The sequence below is a fragment of the Heterodontus francisci genome, chromosome 20 (genome assembly GCF_036365525.1).
Source record: "Heterodontus francisci isolate sHetFra1 chromosome 20, sHetFra1.hap1, whole genome shotgun sequence".
In the NCBI taxonomy this organism is placed as follows: Eukaryota; Metazoa; Chordata; class Chondrichthyes; order Heterodontiformes; family Heterodontidae; genus Heterodontus; species Heterodontus francisci.
This window is the reverse complement of record NC_090390.1, coordinates 84,034,664-84,049,437: the sequence shown is the minus strand read 5'-3', so window position 1 is coordinate 84,049,437 and position 14,774 is coordinate 84,034,664. Positions and strand designations below refer to the sequence as shown.

Genomic DNA, 14,774 nt, shown 5'->3' with positions numbered 1-14,774 from the left:
GTGGTGGGGATGTAGGGATAGGTCCCTGTGCTGGAAATGATGAGGCTTGAGGTGGACCTTGGGCCTGATTAGCATCGGGCCAGAGAGCTGTGCAGAGCAACAGGCAGCTCACTGGCAAAGCAGGTCTGAGGATCGGATCACTGCAACACCAGGAATGACCCTGGCGTAAATGAGAAGGGGAGACTGGGTTGGGGAGGGGGTGAATGGGTCGAGAGGTAGCGGTGTCCCCCCCCTCCCCCCCCCCCCACTCCATGAGTTGCTGCAAAGTGGGGGGGGAGGGAGGGAGGAGGGTGAGCGGCAGTGATCGGGGTGGGGAGCAGGTTCTTTGAATGTGAGGTCAGCAGGGTCACTGCTGTTCCACCCCACTCCATGGTCAGTTCAGTATATTTTAATAATTCGCCTTGTTGATTGCAGTCCTGCTCGAACTCATTCTTTTCTAGGCCTCAAAACTCCGAATCTCATTCCTTCAGTTAGACTTCCCTCCCACCTAAAATTTGTAGTTTATTTTTATTCTTCGTTCATGGGGGTGTCACTGGCTATGCCAGCATTTATTGCCAATCCCTAATTGCCCTTGAGAAGGTGGTGGTGAGCCGCCTTCTTGAATCGCTGCAGTCCATGTGAGGTAGGTACACCCACAGTGCTGTTAGGAAGGGAGTTCCAGGATTTTGACCCAACGACACTGAAGGAACGGTGATATAGTTCCAAGTCAGGATGGTGTGTGACTTGGAGGGGAATTTGCAGGTGGTGATGTTCCCATGCATTTGCTGCCCTTGTCCTTCTAGGTGGTAGAGGTCACGGGTTTGGAAGGTGCTTTCTAAGGAGCCTTGGTGCGTTGCTGCAGTGCATCTTGTAGATGGTACACACTGCTGCCACTGTGTGTCGGTGGTGGAGGGAGTGAATGTTTGTGGATGGTGTGCCAATCAAGCAGGCTGCTTTGTCCTGGATGGTGTCGAGCTTCTTGAGTGTTGTTGGAGCTGCACCCATCCAGGCAAGTGAAGAGTATTCCATCACACTCCTGACTTGTGCCTTGTAGATGGTGGACAGGCTTTGGGGAGTCAGGAGGTAAGTTATTCGCCGTAAGATTCCTAGCCTCTGACCTGCTCTTGTAGCCACAGCATTTATGTGGCTACTCCAGTTCAGTTTCTGGTCAATGCTGACCCCTAGGATGTTGATAGTGGGGGATTCAGCGATGGTAATGCCATTGAATGTCAAGGGGAGATGGTTAGATTCTCAAATATTGGAGATTCTCATTGCTTGGCTTTTGTGTGGTGCGAATGTTACTTGCCACTTATCAGCCCAAGCCTGGATGTTATCCAGGTCTTGCTGCATATGGACACGGACTGCTTCAGTATCTGAGGAGTTGCAAATGGTGCTGAACATTGCACAATCATCAGCAAACATCCCCACTTCTGACCTTATGATAGAAGAAAGGTCATTGATGAAGCAGCTGAAGATGATTGGGCCTCGGACACTGGCCTGAGGAACTTATGCAGCAATGAACTGGGGCTGAGATGATTGACCTCCAACAGCCTCCATCTTCCTTTATGCTAGGTATGACTCCAACCAGTGGAGAGTTTTCCCCCTGATTCCCATTGACTAGGGCTCCTTGATGCCACACTCGGTCAAATGCTGCTTTGATGCCAAGGGCAGTCACTCTCGCCTCCCCTCTTCAGTTCAGCTCTTCTGTGCATGTTTGAACAAAGGCTGTAATGAGGTCAGGAGCTGTGTGGTCCTGGAGAAACCCAAACTGAGCATCACTGAGCAGGTTATTGCTGTGTAAGTGCTGCTTGATAACACTGTCAATGACATCTTCCGTCACTTTAATGATGATCGGGAGTCGACTGATGGGGCGGTAATTGGCCGGATTGGATTTGTCCTGCCTTTTGTGGACAGGACATACCTGGGCAATTGCCGTGTAGATGCCAGTGTTGTAGCTGTACTGGAACAGCTTGGCTAGGGGCGTGGCAAGTTCTGGAGCACAGGTCTTCAGTACTACTGCCGAAATGTTGTCAGGGCCCATAGCCTTTGCAGTATCCAGTGCCTTCATCCGTTTCTTGATATCAAGTGGAGTGAATTGGATTGTCTGAAGACTGGCATCTGTGATGCTGGGGGCCTCAGGAGGAGGCTGAGATGGATCATCCACTCAGCATTTCTGGCTGAAGATTGTTGCAAATGCTTCAGCCTTATCTTTTGCACTGATGAGCTGGGCTCCCCCATCATTGAGGATGGGGATATTTGTGAGACACCTCCTCCAGTTAGTTGTTTAATTGTCCACCATCCGATTGTAGCACGACTGCAAGAGCTTGATCTAGAGTCGTGAAGTTGTTGGAGATTGCTTAGCTGTATTTCATGAGGGGGTCATTGTTGGGGTGAGGGATGCGTGTAGTCCTTTGTTGTAGCTTCACCAATGAGGAGTGTAGGAGAGCATGCCAGAAGCAGCACCAGGCATACCTAAACATGAGGTGTCAACCTGGTGAAACTTATTGCAAGGACAGAAATATCTTTTTCTATTGTATAATTTCTACTTCATTTATTCAGTTGTGAAAAAAGAAATTGAAGTGAAACATTTAATCAAGTTATTAGAAATATGTAATTTTAATATTGTTTCAAACCTTATTTTGGACATTAGAAATTTCAGTTACTGAGATAATAGAATATTTTCAAGAAGCATTTTCAGTGATTTGTTTCATCAAAGGTTTGTACATAGTTTTCCCATTAGAAAATGTTGACACAGGGTTTTTCCACTGTGATATGTTGACGTACAGTTTTCCATTTTAAGTAGAGTCACAGTAGGAGGCTGTTCGGCCCATCCAGTCCACGCCAGCTCTCCATGGATCTATCCAGTCAGTCCCACTCCCTCACTCGATCCGCGTAGCCCTGCAAGTTTATTTCCTTCAAGTGGCCATCCAATTTCCTTTTGAAGTCACTGATTGTCTCCTCTTCCACCACCCTCATGGGCAGTGAGTTCCAGGTCATTACCACCTGCTGTGTAAAAAAATTCTTCCTCATATTCCCCCTGCATCTCTTGCCCAAAACCTTCACTCTGTGTCCCCTAGTCCTTGTACCATCAGTTAATGGGAACAGATTTTCCTTGTCTAACTTTTCTAAGCCTGTCATAATCTTGTACACCTCTATCACATCTCTCTTCAATCTCCTTTGCTCCAGAGAGAACAAACCCATCTTTTCCAACCTTGTAACTAAAATCCCCCATCCCTGGAACCATTCTGGTAAATCTCCTCTGCACTCTCTCAAGGACCTTCACATCCTTCCTGAAGTATGGTGACCAGAACTGGACACAATACTCCAGTTGGGGCCTAACCAGACCTACATAAAGGTTCAGCATAACTTCACTGCATTTGTACTCAATCCCTCTATTTATGAAGCCCAAGGTCCATTGTGTTTTACTAACCACTCTCTCAATATGTCCTGCCACCTTCAAAGATCGATGCACCTGCACCCCCAGGTCCCTCTGTTCCGGCACTCTCTTTAGAACTGTACCATTAAGTATATATTGCCTCACCCAAAATGCATCTCCTCACACTTGTATGAAATAGGAAGTAAGGTTAATGTGTGCAGGAAAGATTTTTAATAATGTGTAGATATATATAAATAAACACACATGAAATAAAAACAGAAAGTGCTGGAAATACTCAGCAGGTCTGGCAGCATCTGTGGAGAGAGAAACAGAGTTAATGTTTCAGGTATGTTGAAAGGTCATTGACCTGAAATGTGAACTCTGTTTCTCTCTCCTGCTTTTATTTCAGACTTCCAGCATCTGCGATATTTTGCTTTTATGTTAGTGATAGAAGGATGCTGTTTCTTTGGATTGATCTCTCTCTCTATCTCAGGATGAATAATGGGCCTGTGGCCGGTCACACAGTCGATGTGGGATGGAAGACCACTCTGAGGATTACATACCCAGAGAGTGCTCCCCAGTCTCCCTGGGATTATGATCCGGCCTCGTTGTTTGTGGTGGCAACATATAAAAGCGTAGACCTTGCTTGGCTGAACGCAATGGTCAGAAAGGAGCCACTGGTGAATAAGCATTTCCTTTCTCCTTCAGAAATGTATCCCTTTAAGAAAACCTTGCATCTGCTGCCATTTCTGAACAGCTTTCTTGCAGTCTTGGACAGAATGAAATGAAGGGCTGAATATTAGGGCCCGGCAACAGCGGGAACGGGAGGCGGATGGGGCCTGAAAATACTGTCACTGGCCATCGTGCCAGTTTCCCAGTTTGGTGAAGGCAGGTTCGAGGCTAGCAGGGCTACTAGCCCCCACGAGGTGGGCAGCCAATTAGGCTCATTAAGCACACTTTTTCAGTCGGACTCTGGCTTCCCAACCCAATGGGAGGAGGGGCAGTTTAACTGCCCGGAGGTGGGCAACCCAGCAGCAGGCCAGTGCTCCAGGCAGGCCCAGAGGTACTCCCTACCTGCCTGGGTGCAGGTGCACCAAAGACCAACCTGTAGAGAGAATTCACCCCCTCCCCAAATCCCCACAGTGGTGGCCTGGCTCTGCTTTTCTAATTTTTATTTAAACTTTTAAAAAGGTTCATGAGTGGGCCACCATGTTGAAGAAACTACTTACCATCCATTGCAGGCTGCTGCTCCTCTCAAGCTGGAAGGCCTCTGATTGATTGACTGTCGACCTCCAAGTGCCCAACAGCCACCTATAATTGGATGGAGAACCTGTTGCCATGCCAATTAAGAGGGCACCCCAGTCAAAATCATCTCTCACTCTAACTCAATCTTTTCCAGGGGCTCAAAACGGTGCAGTTTTGCCACATTTAATCCTCCCACAATTTACAGGGTTTTACAACTCAGGCATCACCTGGCATCTGCACCTCACTTCACTTGATCTCTCTTATTTTTTTTCAACCCGGGCAGGACGAGTGGTTCCCTCCTATCTCCCATTGCCGTATGTTTGTTGGTGTCCTGAACCCTACGCTTTAACAAGGATTCTTAATAAAAAAAAATAACATCTGGCTGATCGCACGTTCTGCATTTCAGTACAGGTGCCGTACATGCAGGAGTTGTCATGAGGTATAAATGAATACAGTACATGTGCATAAATCATTTCCCTTTAACCCAATGTATATTGTACATACACAGAGTTGGCACACTGAATAACAGAAAATTATCCTAATTTGTCCGATGCATACTGCACATCAACAGGAGGATGACCTGAGAGCATTAGGGTAGTTGGGTCTGGAATCAACAGAAGAATGGACAAGGGTTTTAGTAGCCGATGGGCTGAGGCAGTACTTACAGGAGTGAACAATGATGGACTCCAGTCATACTATGACTTGTTCATCGTTACCTGTGCTAACAGCTGATTTGAAGGAAAACTTTACAATCTTCAGAATTTCATTTGGTTTTTTTTCCCCAATAGAATCTTTGGCAGAAGATGTGGTTTTGGCAATCTGTGGTTGAGTCCATCCCCTTAGAACCACAAAACTATCGAGTATTAAACTTAGATATATTGAGGGAAACAGCATTGAACTTCTTGGCATTGCCAGTGCCACACTATAACCATTGGAGGTGGAAACAGGTATGACCTTTAAACTCCACATACTTGCTGCTAAAGTTCCACACATCCAGACAATGAAACTATTATGATACTGCATGGAAGGAGCCCATTCAGCCTGTGCTGCTGTGTCTGTATCATTCAGCCTGTGTCTGTGCTGGCTCATTGAAAAAAACTATCCAACCAGTCCCACTCCCCTGCTTTTTCTTTTTCAAGTATTTATCCAATTCCCTTTTGAAAGTCACTATTGAATCTGCTTCCACCCCCCCCCCCCCCCCCCCCTTTCAGGCAGCACGTTCCAGATCACAGCAACTCGCTGTGTAAAAAGATACTCCTCATCTCCCCTCGCTGGTTACTGACCCTCCTGCCAGTGGAAACAGTTCTCGTTATTTATTCTTATCGAAATTGCTTGTATTCATTGAGCTATGGAATAAAAATGGAAAGTGTTGAAAATACATGAATTAAATCAGTGTTTGTAAATACAAAGGATAACTTATAGCATTGTGGGTGTGTACACTTCAGCAGAACTACTGTTTTGAAAAAAAAAGGGAGCACAAGGTTCAGCCAGATGGAGGAAGGTGCTGGTGGACAAGGATTGTCGGGCTTCTGGTCAAGGAGTCATAGAGTAATTTGTGGCATAGAAGGAGGCCATTTGGCCCATCAAGTCTATGCCTGCTCTCCACGGAGCTGTCCACTCAGTCCCACTCCCCCGTTTGATCCCCATACCCCTGAGAGTTTATTTCCTTCAAGTGCTCATTAAATTTCCGTTAGAAGTCATTGATCGTCTCTGCTTTCACCATCCTCGTAGACAGTGAGTTCCAGGTCATTACCACTCATGTAAAAAAGACCTTCCTCATATTCCCCCTGTATCTCTTGCCCAAAACCTTCAATCTATATCCCTTAGTCCTTGTACCATCAGTTCATGGGAACAGCTTTTCCTTGTCTAACTTATCTAAACCTGTCATCCTCTTGTACACCTCGATCAAATCTCCCCACAATCTCCTTTGCTCCAGGGAGAGCAACCCCAGTTTCTCCAATCTAACCTTGAAAATAAAATTTCCCATTCCTGGAACCATTCTGGTAAATCTCCTCTGCACCATCTCAAGGACCCTCCACATCCTTCCTGAAGTGTGGTGACCAGAACTGGACGCTATTCTCTGGTTGGGGCCTAACCAGAGCTTTATAAAGGTTCAGCATAACTTCCCTGCTTTTGTACCCTTATGCCTCTATTTATGAAGCCCAAGATCCCATATGCTTTACTGACCACTCTCTCAGTCTGTCCTTCCACCTTCAAAGATTGATGCACCTGCACCCCCAGGTCCCTCTGTTCCTGCACACTCTTTAGAACTGTGCCATTATATTGCCTCTCCCTATTCCTTCTGCCAAAATGCATCACCTCACACTTGTCAGTATTAAATTGCACCTGTCACCATTCTGCTAGCTTATATCTGTCCTTTTGCAGGTGGTTCATATCATCCTCACTGTTTGCAACTCCTCCAAGTTTGGTGTCAGTGTCAAATTTTGAAATTCTACTCTGTATTCCAAGTCATTTATATATTGCAAAAACTACAGCACTGACCCTTGGGGAAACACCACTGTCTATCATCCTCCAGTGTGAAAAACAACCATTTACCACAACTCACTGTTTTCTGTCCTTAAGCTAATTTGGTTCAGCCAATTGGACACTGACCCTCCTATTCTATGATCCTCAGTGGTGCAGTGGTTAGCACCGCAGCCTCACAGCTCCAGCGACCCGGGTTCGATTCTGGGTACTGCCTGTGTGGAGTTTGCAAGTTCTCCCTGTGTCTGCGTGGGTTTCCTCCGGGTGCTCCGGTTTCCTCCCACAGCCAAAAGACTTGCAGGTTGATAGGTGAATTGGCTGTTATAAATTGTCACTAGTATAGGTAGGTGGTAGGGGAATATAGGGACAGGTGAGGATGTGGTAGGAGTATCGGGTTAGTGTAGGATTAGTATAAATGGGTGGTTAATGGTCAGCACAGACTCGGTGGGCCGAAGGGCCTGTTTCAGTGCTGTATATCTAAATCCATCTTTTTATGTGGTACTTTATCAAACGCTTTCTTAGAATTCATATAAACAACATCCACCGCATTCCCTTCATCAACCTTCTCTGTTACTTCATGAAAAGATTCAATTAGAATAGTCAAGCATAATCTGCCTTTTACAAATCCATGCTGGCTCTCCTTAATTAACTCAAACCTCTCCAAGTGCCTGTTGATTTTTTCCCCTGATGATTGTTTCTAAAACCTTACCCACTACTGATGTTAAACTAACTGGCCTGTAGTTTCTAGGACTGACCTTACACCCTTTCTTGAATAAGGGTGTCACACCAAGCAGATGCCTGCATTTCATTCTGGGGAAGGATGGAGATGCAGAGGGAGAGGACATCTAGGATGAATAGATGATTAGAGAATCCACATCGTTAAAGCAGTGGAGAGCATCAAAAGCGTCAGATATGGATGAGTAGGGATGGGCTTTTATAACAGCAGCTGTATTACTGCCCCATATTTTCATTTAATCAAGAACCTGGGTGCAGGCACATTGGGCATTAAATTCATCTTGGACAGAACAACAACAGGGGCGAGAGCAAATCGACAGCAATATTTACACTCCGCGTGACATTCTTACCCATTGACTTAAATGGAAGGTGAATTGCATCCCAATAGTGCACGGCACTATCCATAAAGACACATGTAGAGGAACTGAAGATTCATAGAGCCTGGCAAGCCGTAGTGCTAACTGACGAGTTTGCTCTCATCTATAAGTCAGTTCCCAAGTGGAAAACCTTTCCTAGTCACCCCCACAAATCCGAAAAGGACAAAGGGTGGGAAAGTGATACAAGCCCAAGCAGCCCTGGGAGAGAAGGAAATGCAGGAGACATAGGGGGGCCCTCCTCCAAAAAGGAAGGTGCTGTAAGTAGGAGTGAGACCCAGAGACCTGTGTGCTTCCATTGTGATAAAGCAGGGCACCTAAGAGTTGACTACTGGAAACTAAGGCAAAAGCCAAAAGGGTTAATCAGGGCACACCTGCCCAGTGAAGGAGAAGGGACCCTGATGGAAAGCACAGCAAACAAGCTGTGGCTTGAACTGCAGCCTTTGTAAAACCCAGAAAGCATCCTGCTGCGAGTACAGGAAAATGTAATAGGATTCCTGAAGGTTATCAGGATTTTGTGTCTGAAGGGAGAGTAACCCCATACCCCTCGAGTGGGGCAAGCAAGCCCATAGTAATCCTCAGGGACACAAGGGCCGCTAGATCCCTTTTATTGGAAAAAGGCCTGATCTTTCCCCCAGAGAGCGCAATAAATACCAGAATGGTGGCGAATGGTATTGGAGGGCAGTGTATGCCTGTACCTTTACATTGGGTGCACTTTTTAAAAATTCATTAATGGGATGTGGGCGTCGCAGGCCAGGCCAGCATTTATTGCCCATCCCTGATTGCCCTTGAACTAAGTGGGTTGCTAGTCCATTTCGAGGGCATGTAAGGGTCAACCACATTGCTGTGGATCTGGAGTCACATGTAGGCCAGACCAGGTAAGGACAGTAGATTTCCTTCCCTAAAGGACATTAGTGAACCAGATGGGTTTTTACAACAATCGACAATGGTTTCATGGCCATCATTAGACTAGCTTTTTTTAAATTCCAGATTTATTAATTGAATTCAAATTCCACCTTCTGCTGTGGTGGGATTCGAACCCATGTCCCCAGAGCAATAAAAACAAGAAATGCTGGAGTCACTCAGCAGGTCTGGCAGCATCTGTGGAAAGAGAAGCAGAGTTAACGTTTCGGGTCAGTGACCCTTCTTCAGAACTGACAAATATTAGAAAAGTCACAGATTATAAACAAGTGAGGTGGGGGTGGGGCAAGAGATAACAAAGGAGAAGGTGCAGATTGGACCGGGCCACATAGCTGGCCAAAAGGTCACGGAGCAAAGGCAAACAATATGTTAATGGTGTGTTGAAAGACAAAGAGACAGTCACTGAGGAAGGAGATGTGGCTGTGAAAACGAGTTTTGGTAGATACCTTATCAAACACCAGGAGGGAAATAGAAAGCAATGAAGGTGAACAAGGTAAAAGAGACAAACGAAAATCCCTTCGAAGAGAAGAGCAGAACTTCTTCAAGGTAGGCATTCCTGGAAGAGAAGTGGCAGTGGGTCTCTGGGTTACTAGTCCAGTGACAATTCCAGTACATCCCCACCTCCCCCTGGAGTGCGACCTAATTTTGGGACCAGTGACTGGAGGGATTGTCCCTAGTTTACCTGTAGACGGGGTTGTGAAAGAAAGATCGACGGAGGTCAGAGAGACAGGGCAGTGGCAGGAGACGGACCCCTGCAGTTTCCCTGAATGTGCAGTGAATCAGTCTATGATCAAACCAGCTCCCCCAGAGGAGACTGAATTAGCATTACAGGCAGATGACCATGAGGTCTGTCTGTCTGAGACTTTCTTTGGAAAGTTAGAAGACCCAGGGAATTAATTAAAAGAATTTTCCCTAGCTGAGGCTCAACCGACCTAGTATTGACAGAGTTAGCACAGGTTGCCAAGGCTGAAAGTGAAGCAGAGGGAGTGACTGATTGTTACTATTTAAAGAATGAGGTACTAATGAGGAAGCGGAGTTCTCCTCACAGAGCTGAGAGCAAGGAGTGGACAGTGGCTCACCAGTCAGTGGTGTCGCAGAGGGACCGGACAGAAATATTAAGAATGGCCCATGAGATTATAGTGGCTGTACATGTCAGTATATGAGAAACCAAAGCCCGCATAAGACAGCAGTTTGACTGGCTAAAACTCCACAAAGATGTGGTGGAGTACTGCAGGAGTTGCCACGTGTGCCAGGTTGAGGGGAAACCCCAACCTACAGTGAAACCTGCACCCCTACGTCCTGTACTGGTGTTAGGAGGACCCTCCAGCAGAGGGCTGATGAACTGTAAGGGACCCACGCCGAGAACAAAAGGTAAAAGGCAAGCACAAGGCTGGCAAAAGGTTAGAAAGGAAAGGGGAAAACGGGACAAAGAGGGCAGGTTAAAGAAAGTCCGGAAGGAATCCCAGAGGAATCCCTGTCTGGTCAGCCAACCCCGAAATGTTTGAAAAATTAGACCCCACATCCTCCTATGTAAATACAGACAGCAGAAGCACCCCACCGGAGTTGCTTACTGCATTTACAGGAACCTGCAGAGACAAAGAAAATCCTGAAGAGGGCAGAGAAACCAGGAGGGTGATGCCTCACTTAGTCAAAGTGCTGCAGGAGAGTGCAGTAGGATCTGGACAAATACCTGCAAGCAGGAGTGTCTCAGAGGACAAAGGGAAGATGAACAAAGAATCCTCCCCCACAGTCAGGACCCCTAAGATGAAAAGCCCTTGCATGACTCATCAAGGCACTGAAAGAGAGTTCAGAATGGATCCACTCACTACTGACTCTTCTGAGCAGAACTCCAACTTCGGGCTTATTAAATCCAACCCTCCCCCGCAGACCTCAACAGGAACAATGACGCCCTAGGCAGTCATGGAAATGTACAAACTGAAAAATTTCCCCAAAAATCACGTTTATTGGGATGCCAAAAAGGCCAGTTTAAAGCAGCACTGCTACAGAGAAAAGACAGGCAGTAACAAATATTCAGGATTTCTGAATGAATGAGAACAAATGAGAGAGATGCATGTGTATTTTCCTGTACTTACTCTTCTCTCTAGTCTTTTTTAATGAAATGCTCTTCTAAAAATTGCATTACATTCCGCTGGGGGTGGAGGTGTCACAAAGACATCAACAGCCACGCATGAGGCATATTAATTTTGTCATATGAAGTATTAATTTTAAAGTGTTGCTGGACTGAAGAGATGACTTGTTTAAAGAGATCAGCAGTGGCTGGAAACATTTGCATTCTAAGAGACAGTTGCCTGGTGAGACAATGGAACTGCTCCCTGATCCAATTAACCCAAATGGATTTTGATCACCAGACTTTGAAGATGTAACAATCCAGCATTCCATTCACTGCCCACCCCCACCCCCCCACACCCCGACTGAGAGTGGCTGCTAAGATAGAGAATCCACAAAAAACGCAGGAGAGTTTGTTGAAAAAACCTAGACACACGACTAACCTGCTGGCCAACTCGGAGGTTTGAATTGTGCTCAAAGGACAGTTTGAAGACAGAGACTGCTTTGAAGACAAAAGAGGAGAAACATCTCTCTCCCTGGCTCTCTCTCTCTCACACGAATTTCCAGATCCACTGAAGTCACTTAAAGCTCAAGAGAGAAGGCTCCTACATCGAAACAAGTTTGAAAACTTGCACAGGGCCCCCCATGAGACGGCAAGATTTTACTGCAAAGACTCGACACCTAACTCAAAACAGTAAATGAATTCCAGCTATTGCTTCAAACTTTTCCCCTTTATTCTTTCTCCTTTTCTGTTTCTATCTGTGTTTCTCGCATATGCATGCCAGCATGGTCGTGTCACATATTTGTAGTAGTTTTAACTGAATTAAAGCTTCAAGGTTAATAGATTTAAACAAGAAAGGTGTAAGTTTAAGAAAACCTGTCTGGTTGATTTTTTTGCTTTACAATTGGAGAGCAGTGAACAAGGATTCACTGGGGGTGGGGTGGGGAGCTAAAACCATGGTGTTTAAAAAATTAAACCTGTTACGGTCAAACCAGGCAAAGGCTAAGAGGGAACCCCTAGACTCCTTTCTCACCTGGTCGTAACACCCTCCAAGTCACACATCATCCCAACTTGGAAATATATCGCCATACCTTCATAATTGCTGGGTCAAAATCCTGGAACTCCCTTCCTCACAGCACTTCCTGGACAAGGGCTGCAGAGGTTCAAGGCGGCAGCTCACCACCACTTTCTCAAGGGCAATTAGAGATGGGCAATAAATGCTGGCCTGGCGAGAAACGCCCACATCCCAAGAAAGATTTTTTTTTTAAAAAACAACAGCATCCACCCTTCTTCCACCCCAACATAAACACACAAAAATGGATCTATAGAACAGACTCCACAAACAAAAGGAGACAATTAACTCACTCAGAAAGGAACTGGATAATTATACTGCTGGAAGAATAGATTATAGAGTTATTGGAATTTAGAGATTTCAACCGCTTGACAGTGGGGGACCTTGTGGGCAGGGGGTGAGTTGGGCAGCAGGCCCAACTGCATCGTGGCAAAGTGGAAGAATATTCTGCAGTATTGCTCCACTACCATTGGAGATCATGGAATATTTACACAGAGCTTTACCTCTGGTTGAGCAAAATCTATGATAAATTAGATTAGACATGGTCGGTGGTCAAAGTGGGCTTCTCCAAAAGACTGAATGAACATCTTACATTCTACGTTTTCATAGAATTGTACACCACAGAAGGAGGCCATTTAGCCCATTGTTCCTATGCTAGCTCTTTGAAAGAGCTATCCAATTGGGCCCATTCCATCCCTTGGTCTTTCCCCACAGGCCTGCAATTGTTTTTTCAATTTCAAGTGTTTATCCAATTACCTTTTTGAAGTTATAACTGAATCTGCTTCCACCGCTCTTTCAGGCAGCACATTCTAGATTGTAACAATTCGACGTGTGAATTTTGTTTTTCCTCATCTCCCCTTTTATGTTTTTTTTTCCAGGTGCTTCCAACACTGGGAGCGACTTCCATCATCATTGCCTTGCACCTGTGCGACGAGGTTAACCTTGCCGGGTTTGGTTATGACATGACTCGGCCTAACCTGCCTTTGCACTATTATGAAACAGTGCGGATGGATGCGATGAATGCTCAGGCTGTGCACAATGTGAATAGAGAAAAGCTCTTCCTGGCTTCTTTGGTGAAGGGGAAAGTAGTCAATGACCTGACAGGTGGGGTCAACTGGTAGAAGAATATTGGAAATACACAGCCTATAGACTAAAATCACTTTTCTTGAACCGTTCAGAGGAAAGAATTGAAAATTTCAATGTGTTCATCAGTCAACATCTCCCTGTTGTGTCAAACATGTTCAAGCGTAGAAAAATGCCAGACAAACTACACGGTTAACAAATGTGTACTTCCTGCAGCATTCCCAAAATGGAAACAATGCACCGTAGATTTAAGCAGAAAGTGGTTGCACAGGCATCAAGGGTGGGTGAGTTAACCAGAGTTTGTGCATTGCAGATAGTCACTCAGCCCAACCAACTTTGCTGACACAATACAAACAGCAGACATAGTTAGAAAAGGGAAGTTAAGATTAATAAGAAAGCAGAAACTGAAGCAAGTTAGCCACAATGCGAACTGAAATCATGAATGAAAAATAGATCAGATATATGACTTTGATGCCTGTTTTTGATACACAAGAAATAAACTAAGACAAGATAAGCTAGTTTAGGGTTAATGGGAACACTCAGAGGAAAATGAATATGCTCTGCTGGAGAGTGCAAGGAACCCGACCTTGAGTAACATAGGTAAGAACAGGACAAGGTGCAACTTAAGTTTGGCATTGAATGATATGAAGGCAGGAGTCTGTCAGGTGACAGGTTGTTTATTGATGGGTGTAAAAGTTGATACATCCCAGTGACCTGCAGGCATCCTAAGTTTATCCAAAAGGATGTCTGCCTCTAAGTATATGGATATCAGTTGCATGTTTACTATGATTTTGGGCCAAATGGCCTTTTTTGGTGCTGTAATTTCTGTACAATTCTTAAAATATTAAAGTTGCTGACACTAGGCTCCTGAACCTGTTAATTAGGCCAAACCTTATTTACCAGAGCTCTCTGCTGCCATTGCTGCAAGGTGTGGTATAGTTTTACACATCCATTCCAGTGGTTTTTGAGGAGTCTACTAAATGATTAACAAAGTCAGTATTTGGAGAGCATGAGGAAGACTGTGCAATAAACAGCACAATAAAAAAATGTAAGCTGTCTTAATCAAAAACATGCCATTTCAGGTCAACACCAGAACCCATTTCAACAGTGGTCCTTTGATTGAGCTACAAATTCATAGAATCGTAGAATTCTTACCACATGGGCCATTCGGCCTATCGTACCTGTATTAGCTCTTTAAAAGAATTATAGAGGTAGTCTCACTCCCGACATCCCTGAAAATTTGTTCTGTTCAAGTACATGTCCAATTGCCCTTTGAAAGCTCATATGGAATCCAATTCCACTGCACGTTTGGGTAATAAAAGCAGGAAATGCTCTACAGGTCAGGCAGAGAGAAACAGAGTTAACAGTTCAGGTCTGTAACCTCCCATCAGAACTAATATTCAAGTAGTGCAATCCAGATCTTAACAACCTTCTATG

At 45.2% G+C, this 14,774-nt stretch overlaps 1 protein-coding gene across 5 annotated transcripts in view; it reads left to right on the top strand.

Annotated features, from left to right (window-relative positions):
- st3gal7 (ST3 beta-galactoside alpha-2,3-sialyltransferase 7) overlaps positions 1-14,201 on the top strand; it is a 46,698-nt gene extending 32,497 nt beyond the window's left edge. For all 5 annotated transcript variants that reach the window (XM_068053156.1, XM_068053155.1, XM_068053158.1 and 2 more), the window contains 3 exons: positions 3,849-4,035; positions 5,389-5,547; positions 13,133-14,201. In XM_068053156.1, coding sequence (XP_067909257.1) covers positions 3,849-4,035; positions 5,389-5,547; positions 13,133-13,375 — 589 coding nt within the window. In that variant the 3' untranslated portion in view covers positions 13,376-14,201. The remainder of the gene's footprint in view (positions 1-3,848; positions 4,036-5,388; positions 5,548-13,132) is intronic.
- The last annotated feature ends 573 nt before the right edge of the window (positions 14,202-14,774 follow it).